The following is a 27552-nucleotide window of genomic DNA, read 5'->3' as shown; positions in this document are numbered from 1 at the left end:
CTCCATGATTCAACTCTTCAAGTGTACATTTCTTCAAAAGCAAATTCCTCACTATGCACACCTTCAGGGGGAGTTCTTCTATATCTTGCAATCAAATTCCTCAATATCAGTATTTACACTTCATATGTCTATCCCCGTTGAAAACTTAACCTATATTGTCATCAATCACCAAAAAGGAGGAGATTGTAAGTGCATCTAGTGCCCCTTAGTGATTTTGGTGTATTGAAGACTTATAGGTTAAGGGACTAATGTGTTTATGAGTGTACACGGGTCTATAAGTCTATGAGGAGTTTGATATTTACAGAGAAAGTCGACCCCTAAAAATGAAGTTCTTCGACTGAAGACTTTGGTATTCTGAAGAAATTGGTGTGACCTTGAAGACTTGGTTTTCATTCGAGGAACATGAAGCGTGAAGACTTTTATTTTCGTAGTTTCATTCTCTCTTTCTTCAGTCATAGGAAACACCGTACTGTTAAAGGGGGTCGAGGAAATACTAAGGAAAACTTTCTATGTGATGCTCAACTCAAAATCCTACACCTACCAATCCCTTTGAGTGAAGCCATTGGAAATCTCATACAGTTCAGTCAATTTCTTCAGTGACAGACGAAGTTCTTCTGGTCGCTGAGGAATTTGTTCTGACTGAGGAGTTAGGAATTCGCTAGTGCGGATTGCCTACACTGTGAGGAACATGATAGCCCTGAGGAATTTGAACCTCAAATTTTCGACCGTTGCTGTGCTACGCGCCAGCTGTCCCAAAATATCTTATCCAACTAATGGTCATATCATTGAAGGGCATTTATGTCTTATCATGTCGGGATGCTCCCTAGGCTATAAATAGCCACCCCCTACAACCACTAGCTGGTTGGCTGCTCCGTGAGAAACTGACACTTGTCATTTGAGAGCATCCCATCCTTCGAGGACTTTGAGCGAAAATCATCGAGTGAGGAAAATCCAAAACCCAAACCCAAACACCTACAAACCCAAAGTGATTAAGCATCACTGAAGAGATTGATCTTGCGTGGATCCGACGCTTGTTACCTTTGAAGACTGTGCTTCTTCCAGACGGTTAGGCGTCATGGTCTAGAGCATCCAAGAGGAATTGTGGATCGCTGAGTGACCGAGTTTGTAAAGGTTCAGAAGTCACCTGAAGACTTAACACGAGTGATTGGACGAGGTCTGTGTGACCTTAGTTCAAGGAGAATACGGTCAGGACTGTGTGTCCGGGACTGGGTGTCCTCAGGTTTAAATACCTAGCCGCTCCAACCAGATGTACAACTGAGACAGCAGTTGGAACTGGTCTACCAAATCATTGTCTTCACCAAGCCAACTGGTTCTATTTCCTCAAATTTTTCATTTCTTCAATATTGTGTTGTGTGCTTGTCATATCTGTGTTTGAAGACTTTGACTGAAGACTTTCTCAATTTCCTCAGTTCAATTTCTTCAGTCTGTTTGTCTTCATCCTGTGTTATCATGTGATTACGCTTTCAGTACTCTGTGCTTGTCTTCATTTCATCATGATGACTATGCTTGTCTTCTGTTATGTTTACTTCTGAGTACTTATTCCGCTGCAAGTAGTTCTTCGCTAAGGAATTTCCTCAGTAGCAAATTCCTCAGTGAAGAATGCATAAAAATCGCCTATTCATCCCCCCCCCCTCTAGTCGATATAACGCACTTTCATCTAGGAGTTTAGTAGCATCTCCTAAAGTGATTTCCATAAAAGTGCCTCCCGCGGCCGAATCTAAAAGATTTCTAGAAGCAAAATTCAATCCGGCATAAAAGTTTTGTATAATCATCCATAAATTCAAACCATGAGTAGGACAATTACGTATCATTAATTTCATTCTCTCCCAAGCTTGTGCAACATGTTCATGATCAAGTTGCTTAAAATTCATAATATCGTTTCTAAGAGAAATGATCTTAGCGGGAGGAAAATACTGAGATAAAAGCATCTTTGCACTTGTTCCAAGAATCAATACTATTTTTTGGTAAAGACGAAAACCAAGCTTTAGCATGATCTCTAAGCGAAAAAGAAAATAGCTTCAATTTAACAATATCATTATCGACATCTTTCTTCTTTTGCATATCACATACGCTTGTTTTCTTTTCATAGAGATAAAGTAGACTTTCCCTAAAAACAATTCCCTCGAAGAAGGACAAATGAGACCACGAGTGTTGTTCTACAGAAAAGACACACCAAACACGTGTTTTGTCTGCACGACATAAAATGTTAGTATTTTTTTGAACACAAATTTAAACTATGCATGAAATTAAAAAATGTTTGCTAATTTTAAAAATGTCCCTGGAATAAAAAGCTCACAAATTTAATGTTCACCGCCTATTTAGAAAATGTTTGTCATGCATTAAAACATTTTCAACATTATTTAAAAAAAATTATCCTCTTTGGGCCAAATGTTTCTCAATCAAAAATAGGAAGAAGTATGGAGTCTATCGCCTACATAATTTCGAAAGCAAAAACTAAAGCATTAAGTCATCTACCTTTTGTGTAAGATTTAGCTTCTCCATTTTAGTTAGGAAGATCTCGTATTAAAAAATTCAACTAATATTTAATAATGTTCACCAAGTATTTAATCATTGTTCGTCATGCCAAATGACCAATATGATTTAAAAAAATTATCATGTATTTTAAAAAATGTCATCATGCATTAAAAATTGTCTAACATTACTATAAAAAATATGCATGGCATATTTAAAAATATTACCAATGTATTTTAAAAATATTAATTGTGCATTTCAAATTTGTTTTAGGATATTCAAAATATGTTTATCACGTATTTAAAAATGTTCAAATTGGCCGCATTTGCAGTTGCAGTCCTGTTGTACATGCAACCGACTTGGGTTTAGGGGGCAAGTTTCGTGTCGAGTGTGTACATTCAATTGCATTGGCTTAGGAGCCAAGTTGTGTGTCCAGTGTGGATATGCATCTGGGTGAGGTCAGGGGGCAAGTTGCATGTCGAGGGTGGACATATAGTTGGTTTGGATGGAGTTGTGTGTGAAGGTTTGACATGCAACTAGGTTGGGTCGGGGCAAGTTGCATGTCGCTTGTGAATATGAAACTGGATCAGCAAAGTTGTATGTTGAGGTTTCATAGGCAACTGGATCACGATGGGGTGTGGGGGGGTGGGGGGAGGACATGCAGTCTGGGGGGGGGGGGGGGGGGGGGGGGGGGGGGGGGGGGGGGGGGGGGGGTCGTGTTGCAGGTTAGTTTTTGATTCGCGGCTAGATCAGGGTCAGGGAGGGGAGGGGGTCGGGGTTGGAGGGGGCAAGTTGCGTTCAAAGGGTGGCCATGGGAATGGGTCGGGTCAGGGGCAAGTTGCATCGTCTAGGGATGTATAGTGCAAATAAACCGAACCAAAAAGCATAAAGGAAACCAAGCCACCTACGTGGCAAATGCATGGTCAACGGAGAAACGGGAAGGGTGTAGTTTGTGGCACAAGATTTGCTAAATTGAGTAAAAATTTAAGAATTTCTGCTAAGTGGGGTAAAAGCTGCCACAAACATGAAACTAGGGGGTAAAAATGAAATTCACTCGCTCATAATTAAAAGGCACACCTAAAGAGAGAGTAATGCTTAATATGGAATTCAGAAAAGTCATGTCGTCCTTGGAGGTCCGACCGCTATACAAGTTGAAGCAGAGTGGGTCTGTCCTGCCCGTTCAGTACGGTGTTAGGTACAGTACGACGTTTACCACCAGCAAAAGCGTGATGTTCCTAGTATCACTCATACCAGAATCAGCACGATGTTCAGCTCGTCAGGGTGCGCGTGATGCAGGTACCACAACACGTGGCCATGTATGGCGGCAGCAACATGTCACGCTCCTCAACCAGCTCATCCGGGTGGGCCTGATCCGCGTACGACACCCTTGCGACCGCGACCGAAACCGGCAGTTCCACACCCTAAGAGCATCTCCAGCCGTTGACCTCCCAGACGGCGATTTTACGCGCCCCTGGGACGAGCCGGCGATAAAATCGGCGCGGGGCGAGCGGATTCCCAGCCGCTCGTCCCAGGGTCGCCCCAGGCGCGTATTCTTTTTATTTTAAAACATCTGAATTCGGCAAAGATGGGCCAAACTCGGCAAATTCGGCTAACTTACATTCATATTCAACATGTTCAGCGTTTACATAAAGTCGTCGGCGGCCTTCTCTTTCTTGATGGCGCGGCCGCCCCAGCTGCTGGACCCCTGCCCGGCGTCTCCAATTCGGACCGGTGGCGGCGGCGCGTCGTCGTCGTCGCTGTCGACGAGGACGACGACCCCTCCCTCGTCCCGGCCGCGGCGTCGGGCTTCGAAGCGCTCCAAGGAGAGGATCTGGCGCTGCAGCTCCGTCTGCGCCCAGTCGTCGCGCGCACACTTCAGGGCCGCCTCGTCGTCGAGCTCCTCCTCCTTGACGCCGCCGGCGAGCCCCCGCTCCCGCTTGACGGCGGCGAGCCCCGGCTCCGTCTTCGGTTTGACGAAGCGCGGAGGTGCCGAGGAGGAGGCGCGCCGGCCACCCTCGTTAATGACGATGGCGGCGCTGCAGGTGCGCCGACCGAGCGGCGTCTCCCCGGCGGGCTCTGGCTTGACGCCGACGAACGCCGGCGAGCCGGTAGAGTGGCAGGAGGAGGAAGAGGAGGAAGTGCCGAACCTCCTGGGCAACCACGGCCTGGCGCTCCGGCGGGGGGGAGGGGGGGGGGACGGGCGCCGCGGCAGGGTATGCCAGCGTCGGGTTGTTGCCGCCCTCGAGGTACTCCAGCACCCCGTGCAATGTCCAGCTGGTTTTGCCCTCGATGATAAAAAAAATTAAGAACTTTTCATGTTTAAAATTAAGAACTTTTCATGTTTAAAATTTACCTAAACATGCACATAATGATTTAAATTTTATATATATAAAGGGCCCCCGATTATATTTCCGCCCCGGGCCCCTGAAATTTCAGGACCGGCCCTGGTGCCTGCCGCCGCTGGAAATACTCCGCCCATGCCGCGTGGTTGTCGGCGGCGTACTGGGGAGGGCGCGCTGCTCTTCAGTCAGGGTTGACCGCATGCGGTCGACCTCGGTGGCGTAGATGTCGGGGCGCGCGTCGACGTCGGGCACCGGCGGGATGGGGAGGCCGCCGTTGCTGAGTCTCCACCCCGTTGGCCCGACGCGCATGTCCGGCAGCGCCGGGATGTTGGCCCCGAATAGAAGCCACACTTCCGACGACTGGAGCGAGCGGCGGCCAAAGCCGTTGGCCGCCGCGGCGTCACCGGGGAAGCGTTCGGCCATCGCTGGAGAGGGAAGGAGGGAAGGGGAGGACTGGGGAGATAGAGCTCGGCGGCGCGGACGGGAGAGAGCAGAGCTCGGCGGTGGCTGGTTTGGGCTCGGGCTGGTGTGGCCAGCGGCGAGGGGGGGTGGCGGGTCTTTATAGCCCGCGCCGTGTGTACGCGTGGCGGGAGGGGAGGCGTCGCCGCGCCGGCCCGTGAGGAATCAATGGAAGGCTGACCGGCGGCAGCCTTGCATTGATTCCCCGCAGGAAACCGAGGCGCTCTGAGGAAGACGAGGCGTCGTCTCGCTGACGCGGCTGGCCCACGGCTCTTTCGCGCCAAAACAGTTCGCCCGGGCGCCCCCGGGCGCCCCCCAGCGCGCCGGGTTCGGCCTGGGTCCGCCGGCGTCAGTTTCGGTCCAAACAGACGAAAAACGGGCTCCTGGGACGCGACTGGGCCAATTTTTGAGCGCCGACGCGGCAAAAACGCTTGAAAAGGGTCTGTTGGGGACGCGACTGGAGATGCTCTAATCGTCAAGAGTTAGAAACACCATTAGCAGGATCAGCTCCGCGTAGCAAAACCTGGTTCAGGAACATCACATGCATTAGAATCATCGTCAGCAGGTTCTTCCACATGCAGATGATTTATGTTGGACGTGTTTTTGTGCTCTCTGTTTCAGAAAAAAAAATGTTTAGATATGAATGATTTTTCTTAAGCGAAAGTTATACAGGTCTATATTTGAAAAGAATTTATGAACACGTACGTGCATATACATAAGTGGACTGGTTTTGCTTCACACGCACAATGTGTGTTCGTTAATCACATGCATAACAATGATATAAGCTACACTGCTTACGTATTTGATCATGTACCTAAGTTAACCATGCAAGCGTCTATGACTGGTGCAGTTCACGTCTCCGTGGACGTCCAAGCCGAATTGTACGTGTACCCGAATACCCGCACATCCGTATATGTACTGTTATACCACTTGAGATGCGTTTCTTTGTCCGCCAATGTTATATCCGTCTCTCTAGAACCTAGCCTCTACATCCACATCTCGACATATCTAGCATGGTGTTGTGCCCACTCAACCACATTCTGATTATCCTGTCAGCTTTGACAGCATAGAACGAGAACAACAAAGCATAAGAAACAAAATTGGAACTGTGTAGTGTTGGTTAACATAGCTCCCGGTTTTTTTTAAAGAATGGTGTACCCCGGCCTCTGCATCTAAACGATGCATGCGACCATATTATTAATTATTCCCGAAGACTTTATAAGATAATACATCAAAAAGTCTGAAGCCATCATCTTGGCAACGCCTGTTGCTACTCCTATCCCTTGATGAAGAGGTGCCGAATGTCTGAGCCTAATACCAAAGAGACATCACACCAAAACCTAACATCATGAGTGAAGCTCGACTCCACCCGTGCTTGCTTGCTCTGATGGGGTGCGTTATCTCGTACTAAATTGCAATGCCACTCGATGGGGTAGATGCCACTCGACAATATAAATGCATATCAGAGGGCACCTGATCTACCAAAGATTGGCTTCCCTCGTACACAATTGGTTCAATGGAAAACCCCTCTGTGCCACATAAGGCCTTCAGTTAACCTGTAAACAAGTTGGTTAGTTGGTCCAATGCATTCCATGAAAGCTGAGAAAATAATGAATTGCTATACCTGACGATATGTGAGGTTGTCCATCTCTTTGATGAAGCTCTTGTACGAAGTCTTTGACTTGCTTCTAGATATTTTAAATTTGTCACAGGAGAATGCCATGGTGGGGAGTCAAAAAACGTCTTGTTCTTCAAGGCCTACCCACAGACTCAATGAATCATCCTTTTCAGGACCTCTAACTGGCAAAAGCTCCCACATCCATACCAAGAGGCCCCAAATACACCTGCCCCCCTGCATGGTTTCTTGGTGGTTTTCCTACATGCTACGTCGAGCTGCAAACCGCCAATTCATTCATGCCTAGTTTCGCACAAGTAATGAAAACATACTAACATGTTTAATTAATATTGCAATAACTTGTTACCTGACGGTATAAATAAGCAAGTCCAACAGACCCCAGCTATACTTCTCGCCCTAGTGGGCCAGGAAGTCAAGATACATCCAAGGAGCAACGTCTCCAGTGCAATATGGAAAAACCATGTGTGATAGGAGGTGCCACACGTGCGCTCGTGCATACCGCTCCACGGTCTCTTCGTTGGCATCTTCTGGGCATCCCGATCAATGTTCCTTGAGCCAAGGGAATGGGACGCCATTTTCTATTGTCAGTTCTTCCCTAGAGACTAAGAGAGGTAGAGCAGTCACCGCTGAGAGCAGTAACCCTCCCATGCCAGTTCTTGTTATCCACTCGTTCGATGAGAGGCTTGTCGTCGATGGGAACCCCATGATCATTGCAAAGTCCTTGAGGATCACGGTCATCTCACCACAAGGGAGATGAAAGTTGTGTGTCTGCGGCCATCAACGATCAAGCAGGGCTGTGAGAGCTGAATGGCACATCAAAGGCGGCACCTGTTTGAACTGAAGAACAAACAGTAGGAGCCCTGCACACTCGAAGAATGGCTCATAGCGCACGTCATATCGCATCTGGCTAGCTTCGTGTGACCCCTCAATCGCAACTACCGCAAGTGTATGTCAAAATTGAACAAATCTGTCATAAGCTTCCTTTATAAATAAAACAATAATTTGACGATTATTATGGCTTTGCTTGTTACCTCTCCACGCTCGATAGTACGGGCACGATGGTCCTCATCGAAAGCAAGGTCAAGTCCTGTATACACACGCCATTGTCCTCATCATCGGCCATCCTAACATAATTTATAATTTTTATCAGTTATTAGACAACATTATCCATACATATGAATAGAATGAAACAGTACCCATGCATATATACATATGACTAGGAAGAAACAATATCCATATGTATTGCAAACATAGGTAAAAAAACTATGTCAATAGGAATAGCAATAGCAATAGAACAATTTTTTTCACATGCATTCACAATTGCAAACATAGGGAATAGGAAAATTTTAATTCTAATGCAAATTCTTTTCCATATAGCAATACATACACATTCACCATCCACTATCAATCTACAATCTATCAATACATAGGCATTCACCATTCACCATTTATCCAAAAGAAATTATAATATTTCTCATACAATTTATTCATCCATTGCATTGAAAAAAAATAGAACAACATTACCATACAAACTTTCCATGCATTCCTCCACAAAATAATAGGATACTAAACATTTTAAACATAACCAAATTCATATTAGATCAAGACCTATAGGTTGCACCTAGGACCAATAAAAGCATCAAAACAACTAAGTATTTGCAAAAACTAATTGGAGGGATTGGAGGAGCTTACCTTCCTAAGTCTAACCTCGGCCAGCCCATTTGACAATTTGTATTCAGTTCCAGGGTAGCAGCTACTGCTACAAACTGAAGGGCTGACAGTTTTGTTTTCCCAAACCGGCAGCTATTGAAATTTCAAAAAGTGTTTCCGGACTTCCAAAAATACTCTAAACACTGAAAGATGTTAGGAATTCTAAAAAATGTTCCAACTTTGAATAATATTAAATAAATTCAAAAAAGTTTTTTAATTTCACAAAATTATTTGTGAATTTGGAAAAAAGTTCATGATATGAAAATGTACAATTTTGTTTGAAAAAACATTACTGGGTCCAGAATAAGTTCTTGAATTTCAAAAGATGTTCCGAATTTCAAAACACATTTAATGAACTTTAAAAAAGTTCTCATGTTTCCCAAAATATTCATGAATTTTAAAAACGTTCAGGAATTGAAAATTTTCTGTCAATTTTGAAATGTTTTCATGAATTCAAACATTGTTCTTGAATTCCTAAAACTTTTACAAATTTCAAAAACATTCACAAATTTTAAAAAACAATTCCGTATTTCAAAAATATTATGAATCTAAAAAAACAAGATTTTAAAAACGCAAAAGTGAAAAGAACCCAAAATAAATGGAATAAGACACGTCAAAAAGAAACACGAAAAAAAAAGAAACCCGTTTTAGTGAAGGTTTTAGAACGAAAACCTGTTGGAAAAAGAGACACGCAGAAAAGGCGCAATGGGCCGGGCCATATACCTTTCGGGATGCTCGAATGGGTACTCATTTGGTGCGCAACTGCCTCCCTATGCGCTAAAATGAAACACCCTAAACTGTATAGTACAAGATTAAATATTGTGACCACTTGAAAAATGTGGTAAGCAATCCAAACTATTAAAAATAATAAATTTTGCGGACTATGTTTAATGTGTAATTTCTTTGCGTATGTGTTTTCATATAAAATAGATTAAATATTACGAATATATATCCCATAAAATATCATGTAAAATTAATTTGGCGTTATTTTTTGCCAATTATTTATTGATGATCAAACTATAAAAACATTGATTGACAAAAATTCTAAAGCTAATACAATTATGAACTAGAGATAGTATGTAGAAAAAGGTTCCAGTGTCGAAACGGGGATGTGCAACTAAAGCCCATACTCTAGCAGCTCAAATGGTTCCAGGCTCAAGGATCCGAGTGGTATTTGTAGCAACTAGGAACTTAAGGAATAAATACATAAACTCTCAAATTTTGAACATACCTGGATACTTTCCATTGTGTGAAGCCTGTCAATTATATCCCGTGCACTAGCTGGTCTCGTCTTTGGACTGAATTCTCTGCACTCTAAAGCTATCTCGTAGCATACTCGTATTTGCTCGCATAGTGTGTCTCGTTGTGATCTCTCTAATCTATCACTCCAACTTTCAAGTACCTACAAAGTTACAACGGGGAGTGATGGTCTATTAATTGGATCAGTAAACATCTTTTTACATAGGAAAGTGAAATGTGTAGTCTATATTGATAATATACATTCAAGAATCAAACTAACAACAAAAATTGTCCAAGAAGTAAATTGTGTCCCAATAGAGTCAAGTCGGATCTATCACCATGTAAATTGCACATTCAGGAATGAAGCATCAAAACTAAAAGCAAAAATTCTCTCAAAAGAATCTGTTGTGCTGATTCTTTAATTTAGAAGCCAAATTGAGCTTTCCACTACAAGGTGTACTTCCAGAACTGATACTATGCAACATCTCAAACTAAAATGTAAGTACAATATGGGAAGCAAAAGTGTGAAAGTTATTTTAAGTCAATCCTTCTTAGCCAAAATGGAAATTGAGCTTTTATCTTTATAGCAATGGCATATATTTTTCTTACATCCCCAATATCTTGATACCCCTTCTGCCCGGTAAGTTATTCCAGGATAATAACACCAAGACTATACAAGTCAGCGCTACGTGCGATTACACCACCTTCGCGAATTTCTGGTGCCACTTATCCGCTGGATGAAAATATAAAAGATCTAATCGGTTAAATGTACAAAGAGAGTGCAAGTTAAATCACAGAGAACAAAAGACTGAGCATTCAGGAGGACGAAGCTGCTTACATTGTTCCTAATAAAGTTTTGGTAATATCCTGGCTTTGATTTTCATCAAAGCATCTTGATAGGCCGAAATCAGCAATTTTCGCTTCCATGTTATCGTCGAGCAGTATATTGGCGGGTTTCGGATCCAAGTGAATAATATGATTATCGTGAAGGTACTGCAGGCCCTCACAAATCCATTTGATTATTTTATAGCACGTTTCCCACTCACGATATGCATCTATAAAGGGAGAGAACAAACCGGGTTTATGATTTGAGATACTTGATGTCTTAACTTTTGAACTCGATGTTATATGACAGATTACGCAATTTGCAATATATGGAAGAAGAAAATAAAGGGAAAAGTTAGAGGCCATATGGTCCTACCGTTGATATACTTATCAAGACTCCCTTTACGTATATATTCGAACAAAGCAATCGTTGGTGGATCTCTGCCATGACATGTTTTCCATCGAATCCTTCCCTACTTCTTTGTGTGTCATCACAGCATCCCAGAAATCTTATTGGAGTACATTTTTGTGCTTTGCCCGCATTAGACATTCAATCTCTCGGTCAAATTCCATTTCATGCATATAAGCGTTGGACAGCTTCTTCACGGCGATCACCTTATCGCCAAGTATCCCCTATCACACTCACATGTGTCAAGCATCGGTTGATTTTTCAGGACAAGGATGATAAAGATTGAAACACTCTTGCCATGTATACTACTCCCTCTGTCCCATAATATAAGAATATTTTTAACACTAGTGTAGTGTAGTGCCAAAAACGTTCTTATATTATGAGACGAAGGGAGTACATGATAAACCACAGCAAATCCACCACGTCCAATCACCTGGTTGTCAGAGAAATCACATGTGATGTCCTTCAAAAGTGATAATGGCAGGGCCATGGGTTCCGCGGTTTCGTCTACTAATATCTGCTCTAGTTCACTTCGCGCAGTAGTGGCCTTGTGTTCCATTTGCAGTCAGTATATATGTAATTACCTGGGAACAAGGGCAAACTCATTACGTATCAGGCTACTATACAGACTCAACCACCCAATTTCTCACCTACTCACTCCGTTCGAAAATACTTGTCATCAAAATGGATAAAAAAATATGTATCTGAAATTAAAATACGTCTAGATACATATTTTTTTATTCATTTTAGTGACAAGTATTTCCGGACGGAGGGAGTATATATTATGCGAATAGAAGGCAGTAGTTTTGATTTTGACCCTCCTCTGTTGTGTACTTCTGCGACCGAACTGTCCTCGAGCCCGTGCCGCCTGACAGCCCGGTGCCTAGCTGCAAATAGGTGGTAAATTGATCTGCCAGAGAGCTGCGATCAAAGATGAATCTGCAGACGGCAGATCCCCGAACAGCAATCAAACTCAAGCTTGCGAGAAGTCCATCTGCGAGAGCAAGCCAATCAACCTCCAAATATACATTTCAGACAATATCTATTCACTGAAAAGAAGTTGAGAAATTAGAGGAAATTGGTGGAAAGTTGATCTGACAGAGAGCTGTCGGCAGATCACCATCTGCAAAGAGCAACCCAACCTACAAGGATACAATAATTGAGCTAGCTGCCTCTAGATGGACATGTCACGTGCGTATGGAGCCACGGCCAGCAGTCAGCAGCAGTGCTGCAGTACGGACCGTATTTTACGGATTCAAAGGTGTGAACGGAGGTGCCACACCTGGTTGGGAACCGAGAGCATCTTCACCCGCTTTCCAGGCGATTTTTTCGCGCCGACGCCGAAAAAACGGCCCAGTCACGTCCTCAGGAGTCCGATTTTCGCCAGCCTGAGCCGAACACGGCGTCGGCGGATCCAGGCCGAACACGGCGCGCTGGGGGGCGCCCGGAGGCGTCGGGACGAGCTGTTTTGGCGCAGAAAAGCCGCGGGGCAGCCGCGTCAGCGACACGGCGCCTCGTGTTCCCCCTACGGCCTCGGTTCCCGCGGGGAATCAATGGCAAGGCTGACCAGCAGCCTTGCCATTGATTCCTCACGGGTGGCGCGTCACGGGATGGCGCGCCGACGCCTCCCCTCCCTCGCACACGTACACACGGGCGCGACGCGGCTATATAGCCGGTGGCCTCACTCGACTGTGCCCACACCAGCCCCGCCCCTCATCACCGCCCAGCCCCTCCCTCTCCCTCTACCTCTCCCGAGCGCCGCCGCCCAGCCCCTCCCTCTCCCTCTCTACCTCTCCCAAGCCCGTCGCCATGGCAAAGCGTTTCCTCGGAGACGAGGCGGCGGCCAACGGCTTCGGCCGCCGTTCGCTCCGCGAACAGGAGTCCTGGCTCCTGTTCTAGACGAACATCCCGGCGCCGCCGAACATGCGCGCCGGGCCGACGGGGTGGAGACTCAGCGAGGGGGGAGTGCCCATTCCCCCGTTGCCCGACGCCGTGGCCAAGCCCAAATATTTCGCCGAGGAGGTCGAGGTCGTGCGCGCCTCCCTCACCGACGCCCAGCTCTCCCTCCCCCGGTACGCTGCCGACAACCACGCGGCTTGGGCGGCGTACTTCGAGCGCCGCCAGCAGCAGCGGTTGGCGTCCACCAACGGCGCGCCGGTGGTCGGTGCCCTGAAGAACAGTGAGGGGCGCCACCTGTGGTGGGGCATCCCTGGCCGCACACTCGAGGGCGTGCTGACGTACCTCGAGGGAGGCAACGACCCGCCGTTGGCGTACCCGGCGAGGGTGGCCGCCTCGGCGCACCACCGACGCGTCGGGCCATGGGCGCCAAGGAGGTTCGGGTCCTCCTCCTCTTCTTCCTCTTCGCGATCTTCCTCGCATTCCTCTGGTACTCCGGCCCTGCTCGGCGTCAAGGCCGAGCCCACGGCGGAGACACCACTCGGCCGACGCACTCGCAGCGCCGGCATCGTCATCAACGAGGGCGGCCGGCGCGCCTCCTCATCGGCTCCTCCTCCACGCTTCGTCAAGCGAAAGACGGAGTCGGGGCTCGCGCCGGTGAAGACGGAGTCGGGGCTCGCGCCGGTGAAGACGGAGCTCGACGACGACGACGCGGCCCTGGAATGGGCGCGCAGGGACTCCATAGCGATGGAGAAGGAGCGCCTAGAGAAGGCGAAGGAGCGCCAGTGCGCCGCCCTGCGCCGCTTCGTGGAGCGCCGACGCGGCCACGACGAAGGCGGAGTCGTCGTCATCTACGACAGCGACGACGACGACGACGCGCCGCCACCAGTCCGCCATGGCGACGCCGGGGAGGGGTCCAGCAGGAGCGCCCGCGTCAAGGAGGAGAAGGCCGACGACGGCGGTGAGGATGGCGGCGACGGCGGCGACTTCAGCCAGTTTTTTAGATTATATATGTGTTATGTAATGAAAATCCGCGCACTTCGCCGAACTATGCCGAAATTTATCGTGTTTAGCCGAACTGTGCCGAATTTTGCTATACTTCTTTTATTTTAAAACGCGCCTAGGGGCGGCTCTTGGGCCGGCGGCTGGGGACCAACTCGCTCCCAGGCCCAATTTTTGCACCGGCTCACCCTCAGACGACGATTTTAGGCGCCCCCTGGGGCCAACGGCTGAAGATGCTCTGAAGATGACACATACGTTTGTAAAGATTTTTCTGTAAGCATTGTCCGTACGTAGGTCTACTATTATTGCCGGCATCTCACATCCCCCACGTAATGAGAGGCCCCGCTGCTACAACACAAGAGGTAATTAGAGAGAGTGAGTGTGAAAATGGTAAAATCTACGACCGGAGCTCTTACAGCAACTTCACTCATTTGGCCCCCAGCGCAACCGCCGGCGCTATTTCGGAACTTCACCCGCTGTTTTTTAGGCCCTGAGGGCGATCTAGGTCCCAGCCACGCCCAGATGCCGCCCCAAGGTGTCGTAAATTCAAAGTTGTCCATTTCCGCTACCCAAAAAACGCCACAAGTTCGGCGATCAACACCACAAAGCTTCGGTGATCGGCGATCACCTTGCCACAGTTCGCCGATCAGTAGAAAGTTCGGCATTCAAAAGAAAGGACGCGTAGGCATTGCATCAAACGGCGGCCGCGGCCTCCGACGTCGGACTGGCGGGAGTCGGCATACGCGGGCTGGTCTGCGTCGGCGCGGCTTCTGTGCTGGGCGTCGTGGAGGCGTCGCTCGGGCTTGCCGGTGGCGTTGGGGTCGGCATGGGAGTTGGCGCCGCCGTCGACGGCATCTGGTTCAGGATGAGGCCACGCTCCACCAGGTACCACGCCTTGACCTGCTCGTCCATCGCCGACATGTCCCCTCCCCCATTAGGAAAACCAGGTCGGTGTTCTTCTTATTCGCGGCGACGTTGGTCTGGAGCAGGTCGAGCTTGACGGTGCTGTTCATAATCAACGCCGACCATCGCGCCTCGATTTTCTCTTCTCTCTGGGCGGCGCGGGTCTTGGCATCGGCAATGCAATGCTCGATGGACTCTTGCAGATGCGCGGTAGCCGGAGCGGCATCCTTCGTCGACTTGGCTCGCTTGTTTCCGTCCGGGCGCCCATCGGCCGCGTCCCGCGTCGGCGCGTCCGGCTTGTACGTCTCCTTGGCCTTGGTGAGGGTGCGCCGGACTTCCGCCCACTTCTCGCACTTCTCGATCCGGGAGAACACGCGGAGGTACTTGAAATCTTGGTCGGTGTTGTTGTCCTGGCGCTACATGGCAAACATCCGCACCATCTGCGCCAAGAAACAAGTGTCGGCGGCGCACACGGCGGAAGAATGAGCGAGAGACCGGCGTCATACCTGATCCTCGATGTTGGCGCCGCTCTCCGGGCGAGCCACGATCTCCTCGACGATCCCATGCCATTTGTTGCACGCCGTTTGGATGAGCGACCAATGATTCGCCATGGCCTTCGAGCTGCGCTGCATGTGGACACCGGCGAAGTAGGGGTCGACCAGCTTGCGCTCATCGAACTCGGACTTGATGCGCTCCCAATACGTGTCAACGTTCTGGTTCGTGCCGGTGATCGGGTCAGGGCAGACGATCTTTCTCGCCTCGGCGAGGCACTCGTCTTCTTTAGACGCCCACTTGACGCGCGGCTCGCCGGTCCTGGCCGCCCGCTTCTTCATTTTCCCTTTCCTTGCCGGAACAGGCACAGGCTCCTCCTCCTCCTCCTCTGGCTCCTCCTCGCCGTCCATGTCGCCGTTGAGGTCCATTGTATCTTCTTGGGCAGTGAACCCGGGGGAGGCGACGGCGGCCGAGCCGGTCGTGATGATGTCGTCCATGTCGGCCTCCGTCGCGTCGAGGTCGCCGAGATGCGACGAGGAGGCTTATGAGAAGAGCAGCGCGCCACGGCGCAGAGGTGGCGTCGAGGAGGATGCGTAGGCCGGCGGCGAGTACTGGACGCCGGCGAATGCGGGTGAGCGCGTGCGCTGGGCGGGGTGACCATGCGGAAAGGTGATGTTGGGGTTGAACCCGCCGTGCGCGTCACCGTCGGTGTAGCCAGGCGAGGGTGTGGCGAGGGTGTGCAACCCCAGGGGTGTGACGACGGCGAGAAGCCGGCCGACGACCCGATGCTTTGCTGGCTCCAGGAAGTGTGCGGGCCGTGGCCGCCGGGTGGATTCGTCATCCCCGCGCGAGACGCCTCTGCTTGTTCCTCCGCGCGATTTGCCTGCTCCGCCACGGCCGCAGCCAACGCCGCCCTGTCTAGGGCCTTCTTGGTGTTGGCCCTGTTCCGCCGGTCGGCGGTGACAGCCTTCCGGCGCTGAACTTCCGCCTTCTTGGCGTTGGCCCTGTTCCGCTGGTCGGCGGTGGCGCGTTTGACATGCCCGGGGACTTGGACGGTGGCGCCCTCTGCTTCCTCTGCTTCGGCTGGGTGGCGTTGGCATCGGCAGCGATGCGAGGGGCCATGTACTTCTTCGGCGGCATGGCGGCCGGATAGAGGGGAGAGGGAGGGGAATGGCGGGAGAAAGGAAGAATGGATGGAAACGGAGGGGGGAAGCAGAGGGATCGGCAGGAAAAGGGCATTCTCTCGCCGACAATGTGGACCCACGCGCCTTTTTGCTTCAGCCGGTGCCCCAGGCGACCCCCCGGGACTTGGGTTCGGCTCGGGTTCGCCGGCTGTTATTTCAGCCCAAACCGGCGATAAATGAGATCCTGGGGGCGCGACTGGGCTGATTTTCGGGCGCCGGCGCTAAAAAATTTCCTTGGGGGGCCTGTTGGGGACACGACTAAAGTTGCTCTTAAATTCGCCCAAACGCCTAGTTAGTGCTCGGACAAAACAAGCCACGTCCTATTTTCGACCCAAATGCCAGGATTGACCGTCTAGACCGCGCCGCAGACAGATATATAGGACGCATTGGATGGCTTCCGTGATCCGGACAATGCAGTCCAGACGGTTGTGGGAGGTTTGCAAGTCGATGTTGTAGGCCCTAACAGTGTGGGTAGAGCAGCCAGGCGCACTTGGTGATGGTTCAATGGACAGGGGCCTTACCTACGCAAAAAAATGCTACACTTACGGGTAGCATTCCACGGTTTGCACCTACAGACTCTCTCCCCACCAATCTCTGCGCCCCTTGATTTTCACTATAGGGTCCTCCTCATTCCAACTTCCAACCAAATATTAACACACCTTCCTGTAACAACAATTCCGTATGAATTAAGCGTAACAACAGCTAGGCGTACGTATGTGCCCCCTGTCCGGCCGGTTTGGTCATACCAGCCGGGTCCATGTGTGCGTTTGGCCGGCTGTACGTTTTTCACATGTCTGGACTCGCGAGCTGGTCATGCCCGCGCGGTCAAGCTTCATTGTGTTTGACACAGGCACACGCGTGCGGCCTATTCGGCATACCCAGCCAGCACATACCCTTCATTCTGAAGGACGGTGTAGGGTCACTCCGTCAGTTCTTCCTCATTTATTGCTCTTTTTACTGCTCTCTTCTGAATCTTCATCTACGCGCTTCGTCTTCCCCCAGTCATTGATCGTTCGCCCGCGGCATCTTCCTTGGTCGCACCATGTCCCCCGCTCGCCAGAGCAAGCCCAATGTCCTTGTCCTCAAATCCCCAATAAAAAAAACCTCCAATGGCAGAGTCGAGTGACACCAACAATCGCGATTGCGATTCCCTGCCCGATGTTCTCTGGGAACATATCAGTAATCATCTGAATCTATTCAGCATAGTGCACATGACCGCATGCTCATTGTAATACCGAACCCTTTTTGGACCACTATGTGTATTACTCATTTGTAGCAATCATGTTTCAGCCGCAATTTGTATGATGATTGACTGTTCCCATGTGCGAGTAGACCCCAGAGTTTTCAGGGATATGGATGAACCTTGGTATATATAGGTGTTGAAAATGGTAATAAAGATATGGGACACTCTGTTGAATTTTTGGTTTAATAACCTTCGTGTGTTATAAAGGGACCCCACTCACAATTTCCGCCGCAAGGCCACGAACGATATTACTGTCGTTGTAAAGGTTAGGATGCCGAGGTAATTATAGGTGACAGTAAAGCTTCAGTTCTTCAACTTCAAGAATGTCTGAAGTAGCTAACTAGTACTCTATTACTACATAAGTCGCAAGAGACACATATCAATGAGAATTCGAGACTCTTGAGAACGGTTTAATCCTTTTGCTAGATCCAAAATGTTACTTGCTCCGCTGCACTAACTTAGTTATGTTAATGTCATTAACTTTCCAGCCCCAACCTAATCAAAATCACTATTTATTTTCTCCCTCACTTCGCTTTGAGTCTACAGTTACTTGCAGGAATAATTTCATAAGTTTTAGTAAGGAACAAAGTTAAGTTCTTGTGCTCCCTGTGGGATCAATACTTTTACTTCGAAAAGGTTACAACTAAACTCTATGCACTTGCAGGACATAAGATTTTCACTGATATCTCCTATCCCTTATATTTCAAAGTAGTGGGGAAATTCCTCCATGAAGAAGACAACTTTGTAATCATGCAACCAGCCACAAATATATGTGATAAATCACATTTAATGAGTTCCAGTTCCTTCACAATGCACTGCATATCATGAGCTTGTGGAACTACAAAACGATTATTCACCATCTTGCAGTCATGGAAAGTCACCATGACGTACTTCTGCATCTGTTGCACCCAATTTAGCATTGAGTGAATCCCATAGTGTCTTCCCATCTTGTATGTGCATATACACATCACACAGATGGCCAGCAAGAACACTTAGAATGCATCCCACAAAGATAGTATTGTCTTTCTAAAACTTTCTCTGATCTTCATCAGAAGCTCCATCTTGGATGCCAGCACTAACGTGGAAAACTTTCAAAGCAGGAAGGCAGAGCTTCGACTTCACCTACCACCCCTTAAAATGCACACTGGTAAACCTATCTGGCCTTGGTGCATCAGTGAATCCAGCCATTATGAACTAAGCAAATAGCCTACAATTAGGTTTTTAGATTGTTATAATACTAGGAAAATACATGATTAATTCCAGCAAATAATTAATCGCTAGAACTAAAATTAGCATGCATCAATCTGGACAACCGCCACGCAAATATTTCTATCATGTGTGTGGTGTTTCAGATGTATGTAATAGTTCAACGGCGACAACTGCGGCTTCAGGGCGCTGGTCCTTAGGGGCACGTACATGAAGACTTTCCGGCTATCATCGACAAGGTCAAGCCAGATCTGGTAGGGGAGCGGCGACGGCGGCCATCAATAGCTCGTTCTGCGGCAGCAGTGGTCGTTCGGTAGTCTTGGAATCTCAATGTCATTTTTATTTTGTTTGATATGCTTTGTATTCGGCTGGACTTTTAAAATAGATATATCATTTTTGCAGTCAACAACAACAAAAAGACAAATGCTACATGCATCAACCTTACAGCATGAGGCCTTGATTTGAATGCAGGCGACGGTAGAAGTTGAAGATCAGGTTCGGGGTCCTGCTCTGGAACAATGGGGGCCGGAGGAAGTAGAGCTGTATCACCATGGCCACCACCCGGAACGGCGTCAGGTACAGTACGACTGCCATCATCACCAAGAGCATCATGTAGATGGTTGTCGCCCTGGGGTCATGCCAGCGGGGCAGGAACAGCAAGCGCTCTCCCTGCATAGCAAGGTCCGCAGCCACCGTCTGCACCCTGCCGGCGATGCACCGTAGTCGATCATACCTCATCCGCACGAGGTCAGCCGGCCTGGACGCGGGAAACGTGTCGAACTCCTCGTCCAGCTCGTCCGGGTGTGCGATCTCCGCGTGTGACAGCACCGCATCCATGTGCGGCAGATTCCGCGGCCGCTGCCGGTAGTTCCACGCAACGATCATGATGAAGCACAGGAATACCATCGGCAGGATTAGCTTCGGGTAGCACACCAGGTTCAGGTATACCACGTGCACCAGAATCGTCGTCACCGGATTCTTCCACTTGCAGACGTCGTCAAACCACTTCCACATGGCCATGATGCCTGAGAAGAGGACCATGAGCCGGTAGAAGTTGGCCTTGCTCCGTCGCAGGCTGAACATGTAGGTGCGGTTGTCGAAGTCGAGCATGTACTCCACCACCTCCCTCCGCAGTGGCGGCTGGGCCCTGCCCAACCGCGAGGCCACCATCTCCATGGCCTTAAACCGGAGGTAGTCCATCTGCGGCGCGGAGATGGGGTTGGTGTGGTGCGATTCGGGAAGCAGTGGTTTGCCGTACATTGCCAGCATTTTGGCCCAAGACTTGCAGGTGAAGCGGACTGCAAGATGGAGCTGCCCCATCTTCTTCAGCCCGGACGGGGTAAGCACCACGAGAGGATAGTACTGGGTGTACGTGCGATCCGTCTCGAGGGTGGCGACGCGAATGCGCACCTTGCCGATCCTCTGGTCATTGGCAACGCCGTGGGAGTCCTTGAAGACTGCGACGGTGATGACGGTGCCGACGTCGAACACATCCCAGGTGTGCTGCTCGTTCCACTGCGGCGCGGTGGTGTTGAGGAGAGTGCGTGTGCGCACCCACTTCTTGCCGTACTTGGCGACCACGTACGGGTTGTCCACGCCCACGGCCAGGTCACGTGCGCCCAGGATCTCCACCTTCAGGATGCCAATGGCGCTCTTGCGGAGTTTCTTCAACAAGTACAGTACGTGTTAATATATTGATTGATTATTATGAAAGGCAGGTATATATGCTAATTAATCGTATTTTCGTGCAAATTTCCAACTTCAAATATATGGTAGCTACAGTAATGAATAGTGTCCAAACGCCGCCGCCGGATGCAGGTCGCTCATGTACTCCGGCGGCTCGTCCATCACGCGGTACGCCGTGTCCAGGCTCATCCTGAGCAGGATCTTGCTCCCGGTCATCCCACGCGAGAGGCTGAACCACTTGGACGGCACCGGCATAAACAGGTCGTTGCGCTCCACGTAAGGGGACGCCATGGGGATGATGATGCGGCCGATGGACTCGTCCCTCCCGGTGCCGACCTTCTCCTCCACGGTCACCACAAGCGGGTCCTCGAATGGTTCGCTGACGACGCACATGAACTCCTCGTTCCAGGCCGGGTTCGCCGACCCCTGCGGCTGCCCCGGCTGCGTCCGCATTATCTGGCTGCCCATCTGGATCTTGGCGATGGTCGGCCCTAGTGGTTGGTCCTTCTTAGTGCCCATGAGGCCCTGCGCCGCGATGACGGAGACCCTGAGGTAGATGAGCTTGGGGGAGTAGTACACCTGGGAGCGCGTGTTGGTGAGCCCCTCCAGGGAGAGGGCGTGCGCCTCCATGAAGGCCTCGTCGGCCTGCGTGCCGAGCCAAACAGCGAGCATGATTTCGCCGAGGCTAGCTATGTCTATTCGGAAACCTCTCGCCGTTGGCTCGGAAAGGTGGTACCACTGCGGTGCCAGCCGGCTGTTAGGCGAGAGGCGCGGGATGTCGGCCATGTCGAAGACGGCGCGGCCGACGAAGTCGTCTCGGAGCACGTCCTTGTGCTTAACGATAATCTGCAGCTGGTCGAACTGCAGATGGGCGGCGGAGAAGGCGAACATCTGCCGCCACACCGGGTTAGCGTTCCTCTCCAGGTGCCGCGTCACGCCCTTGAGGTCACCTAGTTTCACCTCCACGTACGGGTCCAGCGCGCCGGTCATGTCGTCCATGGTAGGCAGGTCCCGCGCCTTTACCACGCTCACGCACAGATATGACATCTGCTCCAACATATCGTGCGTCGCCGTCATCGCCTCGCCGCTTGGAGCGAGATTCTCGGGCAGTAGAGGCTTCATTTCGACGAGACCGTACTCCGAGCCTGGCAGTTGAGCCGGCTCAGGAGAAAAGTTAAATATTTCCCCAAACCAGCCCTACAAAAATTCACCTTTGCTATTATTCATGCGCCTGGAAACGGAAAATTTAATTCGAAGCTCGAGCACAAAAGTGAATTCAAAAAATTTGTAAAATAAAACAATGCCCTAAAAAAACCTTTTTTGAGCACTTAACTTTTTCCCCCAAACATCCACACATGGTATTTCTTCACGAAATTTTGCATGCAGTTAGACGACAAGACATGAACATGTTCACTGTCAATACAATTCAAATTTGTTTTTAGCTTTTTAACTCCTTCTTTTCAATTATTGTCCTGAGGTCCAAAACGTCTCTCCCGAGACAAGAAACCCTAGAAACATTTTTGGAAAAGCAATGAAACCGGCTGGCTGATTTCCATAAACGGATGGGCCCCGTGCCGCACCGTTGAATCGCTCCTGATCAAATGGATCTAAGAGCACCTCTAATATGTGCCCTATTTGCAAAAGTAACAGTTTTTAGGCATGAAGGGGCATAAACGCTGGTCCGATAGATGCTCTATCTGCACATTTTTTAACTCCAAATTTAGGGTAGCTTCAAAATACGTGGGTCTACAAATTTGGAACGCTTGGGCGGCTACCGCAAAACAGAAAGCAACCGCTCAAATAGCAAACAGTCGTGCCCCCCCCCCCACCCCCACCCCATCCCATGCGATAGCTGCGCCACCTCCGCGCCGCCGCCGCCACCAATTGGGCCGAATCCCATCCCGCCACATGTTGCGATGGATTTGCCCCTACCAGTCGTCGCTGCCTGCCACACTGACAAAATCGCTGGCCGTGCATCCCCATTCCGTCGTACCACCTTTGTGCTGCCGTTGCAGCCGCACCTACCGATTCACCACCGTCTGTCCCCGTTCTGACGATGCAACACCTTCTTCCCATCGTTGCTGTCACACGACCGAATCCGGCCTCCGCCGCCGTGACTGTAGCACTCCGCCATCTCATTCGTGTCACCGCACCCGCGCTGCCTCCATGCCGCCAAACGTCAAGTCCAATAGCCTGTAGGGTGTCAAGGGTTTGTGGCCGCGGGGCTCCGGCCGCTTCGTCGTGGAGTTCTAGTGCAAAAGTCGTTGCTACTGGCTCGGGACGTCGTGACGGCCGACCTCGCCGCGCAAGCTTACGAGATCGTCGTTTGGAGGTTTGGCCAGCCGCGAGAGCAGATGAACTTCCTGGATATCGCATCATGGGAGGATGTGGAGTTCATTGGTCCGTCGACACCATTGTGCCATGCAATGAGGATGAGGAGAAGAAGAAGAAGAAGGAGGAGGTATGCATTGTTCCTGACCAGAGTGATGCAAAGGCTATGGCGAGGTTTTCGCGCGTGCGAATCCGCAGTACGGCCAATACGAGGTGGAATTCATCTAGAAGCCAGACCATGAGAAGGAGGTAAATAAGGAGGATAAGGCTAGCCCAAAGACGGTGATCAACCTTGAGTCAGAGGAGGAGGAGGAGGAGGAGGAGGAGGAGGAGGAGATGGACTCCTTCGATGAGGAGACAATGCCACTTTGGAGATCTATCAACACGGACTGTAAGTCGGACCAGTAGTGATGTTTAGGAATCAAGTTGTAGGGTGATCTCTTATCAATGTTTATCTAGTTTTAATGGTTGCAATGTTTAGGATGTTTAAATTTTTTGACATGAACTATGCAATGTGTGTTAAAAAAATGTTTGCATGTTGAAAGTGCCCTATTTTAGAGCAACTGTTGAAGATGGACGCTTTTCGGTGCCATAAAAAGAACTTTTTTGTGTTACAAATTTTGGTCTAAGAACATTTTGGTGCCCTATTTCAGGGCACCTATTGAAAATGCTCTAATTTCTCTCGTGCATTTTCCAGGTGTATAACAACGAATCATGCTGGTCACCATCATATTGCTTCGTGTACACACACTGTGCTCGGCTTTGATGGAAATATATCGACTTTCTGGTTGTGGTCTTTTGGGTAAACTTTAGCAGTTAGATAGGAGAAAAAATGATGGAAATTAAGATGCTCATCCTTTTAGTACCGACAAGTAGAACACTTGAATGATCGAATGGATCATAAATTTTCTTCTATGAACTTAAACTAACATGCAACCTATCTCTGAGTGTGCTATTGAAATATGGTGTATTTTTAAAAATCGATAGATAGTTACTAATGGTATGCAAGTTCACATCGGCACCTTCGACTCATAATAAGACACACGCCACTAGTAGCCAGTTACCAGTGACCTGACCGTGGAAAAGATTTTTAGTGTTGAAAGAGGGATGTGTGACAAAAGCAACTAGCATTATGGGAGCAACTAGCGTCACGGGACTCCTGGCCCTTTTCCTAAAGCATCAAAGCCCATACTCTAGCAGCACAAATTGTTATAGTGTATGGATCCGAGCGGTATATGTAGCAACTCGGAATTAGAGGAATAAATGCATAAACTCTCAAATTTTCAACATACCTGGATACTTTCCATTTGGTGAAGTCTGTCAATCATTTCTCGTGCACTAGCTGGTCTGTTCTTTGGATTGAACTGTATGCAATTTAAAGCTATCTCGTAGCATACATGTATTTGTTCGTAGAGTGTGTCTTGTTTTGATCTCTCCAACCTACCACTCCAACTTTCAAGTACCTAAAGAATTGCAGTGGTGAGTTATGGTCTATGAAATGGATCAGTAACATCTTTGTATATAGGAAAACTCAAATATGTATAGTATATACTGACAACATACCTGCAAAAAAAAATACTGACAACATACATTCAGGTAGCAAACTAACAATAAAAAATTGATAAAAAGTAAACCGAGCCCCAATAATTTCAAGTCAGATCTATGACCATGTAAATTTCACTTTAATATTCAACCAAAACAAGTAGAAATGAAATGTAAAGTCCTTCCTGCAAAGCATAACCTATGTGATTATATTTATTCGTATGACCTTTTTCTTTCCATATTTTCCTGTACCTTTTTAGTAGTGCCGGGGTTTTACAATATTTCCATTTCTTATCTTCAAAGACTTGGGTACTTGTATACCTTTTAAGTTTCTATTTATTCTTCATAAGAACTAAGTTCATGTTTTCCCTTTGCAAATGGTAATTTTACAAGTGTCTTCCATAAATGACATTATGCAACATCTCAAACTAAAATGAAATGAATATATGTGAATTAAAAGCGTGACATCTATTTTAAAGTTGACCCTTCTTGGCCAAAAAGGAAATTGAGCTTTTATCTCTGTAACAATGGCATATATTATTGTTCTTACATCCTCACTAGTTTGATGCCCCTTCTGCCCGGTCAGTATTTCCATAATAATAATACCAAGACTATACAAGTCACCGCTGCGTGTGATTCCACTCCCTTCATAACGTTCTGGTGCCAAATATCCCCTGTATGAAAATATAAAAGCCCGGATCGATTAATCAAATAGAGTGCAATTAAATCACATAGCACAAAAGACTGAGCTTCAAGAGGAGTTCGCTAGCTTACGTTGTTCCTGATATATTTTTGGTAAGCACTTGGCTTTGATTTTCATCTAAGTGTCTTGACAGGCCAAAATCAGTTATTTTTGGTACCATGTCATTGTCGAGCAGTATATTGGCAGGTTTCAAATCCAAGTGAATAATACGATTGTCATGAAGGTATTGCAGACCGTGACATATCCCTTTGATTATTTTGTAGCACGTATCCCAATCACGATGTGCATCTATCAAGGGGAGAGGAGAAACCGAGTTTACAAATTGAGATACTTGATGTGTTCACGTTTGAATAATGAATGCTACGTTACTTATATGGCACATTATGGAATTAGTACATGAAGAAAATAAAGAGAAAAGTTAGAGGCCACATGGTCGTACTGTTAAGATACAAATCAAGACTCCCATTAGGTATGTACTCAAAACAAAGCAATCTTTGTTGTACATCTGCCATGATAAGTTTTCCATCATACGTTTCTGCACTTCTTTGTCTATCATCACAATATCCCAGAAATCTTACGACATTTTTGTGCTTAGCCCGCATGAGGCATTCAATCTCTCGGTCAAATTCTGTTTCATGCATATAAGCTTTGGACAACTTCTTCACGGCAACCGACCTGTCGCCAAGTACTCCCTATCACTCACAAGTGTTAGCATCAGTATGAGTTCTCAAAAACGGTGTGATTCAAGATTGGAATGTACACCTTATAAACCACAGCAAATCCACCTCTTCCAATCTCCCGGTCATTGGAAAAATCATTTGTGATGTCCTTCAAGAGTGATAATGGCAGGGCCTTGGGCTCAATTGTTTCATCGACTAACATCTGCTCTAGGTCACTTTGCGCATTAGAAGCTTTGTGCTCCATTTGCAGTCAGTATGTAATTAACCTGGAAACATGACCAAACCTGTTATGTATGTACGTATGAATGATGTAATTGACCTGGAAACAGGAGCAAACTGATTATATATGTAATCCCTTCGTTTCAAAATAGATGACTCAACTTTAGTACAAAGTTAGTATAAAGTTGAGTCATCTATTTTGAAACGGGGGGAGTATGAGCGTAGCCACTACAACAAAATTCCCAATTTCTCAGGTAGACAATTAATGAAGTATATACGAAGCAACACACTACTGTTCCTTATACTTGGTCCAAAACACCACGGCCTCATGGCCGGATTCAACGGAATGAAACACAGAGGAAGCATCCCGGTGCAACCCAAATAGAACTTACAGCTAGACTAGAAGGCCCCACTAAAGCTTGCCCCCAGATCGACTAGAAGGTAACATAGCAAACAAGCAGATCAAACTTTTTATTCGAAAAAAAAGAAAAAAAATCAGATCTAACTTTTTACAACCAACGGAGAGACCCACAAGGATCAGTAGCAAACCACCATAAAGACAATCAGATTCCAACACCAGCGCCACAGTACAAAAAACACATCAAAAGAGCTGCTGCAACAATCTGCCGGTAAAGAACCGGGCGCCCGCTGGCTGCCACAAAAGAAAATACATTATAGTCAAAACAGCTAGCTAACTCAACAACGACGACCCAAAATAAAGACAATAGTTTTTAGCGTTATTGTAAATCGGAAAACCAAAACATTTAACGAAATACTCCCAGCAGCAGCAAGGAACAAGCCCCAGTTGACTGCTGCTTGACATCGCAGTCTCTCTAGCTGCAAATTAGTGGTAAATAAATGCGCAGAGATCCGCGACTTATGCCGAATCTGCATACGGAGAATCCCAGACGAGACAAGATCTAGTACTACTTTACCTGGACAGGCCACGCTCCTTGCTGCCGAGTCAAGCAATGGAGATTCAGATTTACTACCAGCCTAGTGAAGGAGGAGGAGGGAATGAGTCTCAGGTCAATGCACACTCTGAGTGAAGTGAAGGAATATAGTGAAACGCCGAACGGTTAACAGGCTATTACTCCCTCCGTTCCAAAATGGATGACCCAACTTTATACCACGTCTTTGCTAACCTAATCTTTAGTGGGTTGGGCTGCACGTGCGCACAAAGCCACTTTGGTGAGTGATTGATTATGTGGGCTTTTATGTTCTACTGTACGTGCTCCAACAGCAACGCAAAGGAGAAAGACCAAAAGCTCATTAGCGCGAGGTACTTCTAGTAACGCTGTGACCAGATCTCTGTAACCGAGACTTAACAAGTGACAGAACTATAAAAATGA

General features: G+C 48.1%; 1 protein-coding gene and 1 pseudogene across 3 annotated transcripts; both read right to left on the bottom strand.

Annotated features, from left to right (window-relative positions):
• The window catches only part of LOC125538551, a 29711-nt pseudogene extending 18023 nt beyond the window's left edge, over positions 1–11688 (bottom strand).
• A 7720-nt stretch (positions 11689–19408) lies between these two features.
• LOC125540472 (FT-interacting protein 3-like) lies at positions 19409–27270 on the bottom strand. 3 transcript variants are annotated; one of them, XM_048704089.1, is made up of 7 exons: positions 27136–27270; positions 26064–26247; positions 25741–25993; positions 25373–25589; positions 25149–25272; positions 24349–24519; positions 19409–20704 (listed from the first exon to the last, which is right to left on the bottom strand). In XM_048704089.1, the coding sequence occupies exons 2-7, from the start codon at positions 26223–26225 to the stop codon at positions 19481–19483; spliced, it is 2151 nt and encodes a 716-aa protein (XP_048560046.1). In that variant the 5' UTR covers positions 26226–26247; positions 27136–27270; the 3' UTR covers positions 19409–19480. The 3 variants fall into 3 exon arrangements, 2 of the variants coding, with proteins under 2 accessions (XP_048560046.1, XP_048560047.1); XM_048704090.1 differs by lacking the exons at positions 24349–24519; positions 25149–25272; positions 25373–25589; ... (1 more) ...; positions 26064–26247; positions 27136–27270 and adding an exon at positions 20844–22046 and having other exon boundaries at positions 19409–20708; XR_007297319.1 differs by lacking the exons at positions 19409–20704; positions 24349–24519; positions 25149–25272; ... (1 more) ...; positions 25741–25993; positions 26064–26247 and adding an exon at positions 26277–26852.
• Between the last annotated feature and the right edge of the window lie 282 nt (positions 27271–27552).

Source organism: Triticum urartu, chromosome 2 (genome assembly GCF_003073215.2).
Source record: "Triticum urartu cultivar G1812 chromosome 2, Tu2.1, whole genome shotgun sequence".
Lineage (NCBI taxonomy): Eukaryota > Viridiplantae > Streptophyta > Magnoliopsida > Poales > Poaceae > Triticum > Triticum urartu.
Note: the sequence above shows the minus strand (reverse complement) of the source record. Positions and strands in the feature narration are given on the sequence as shown.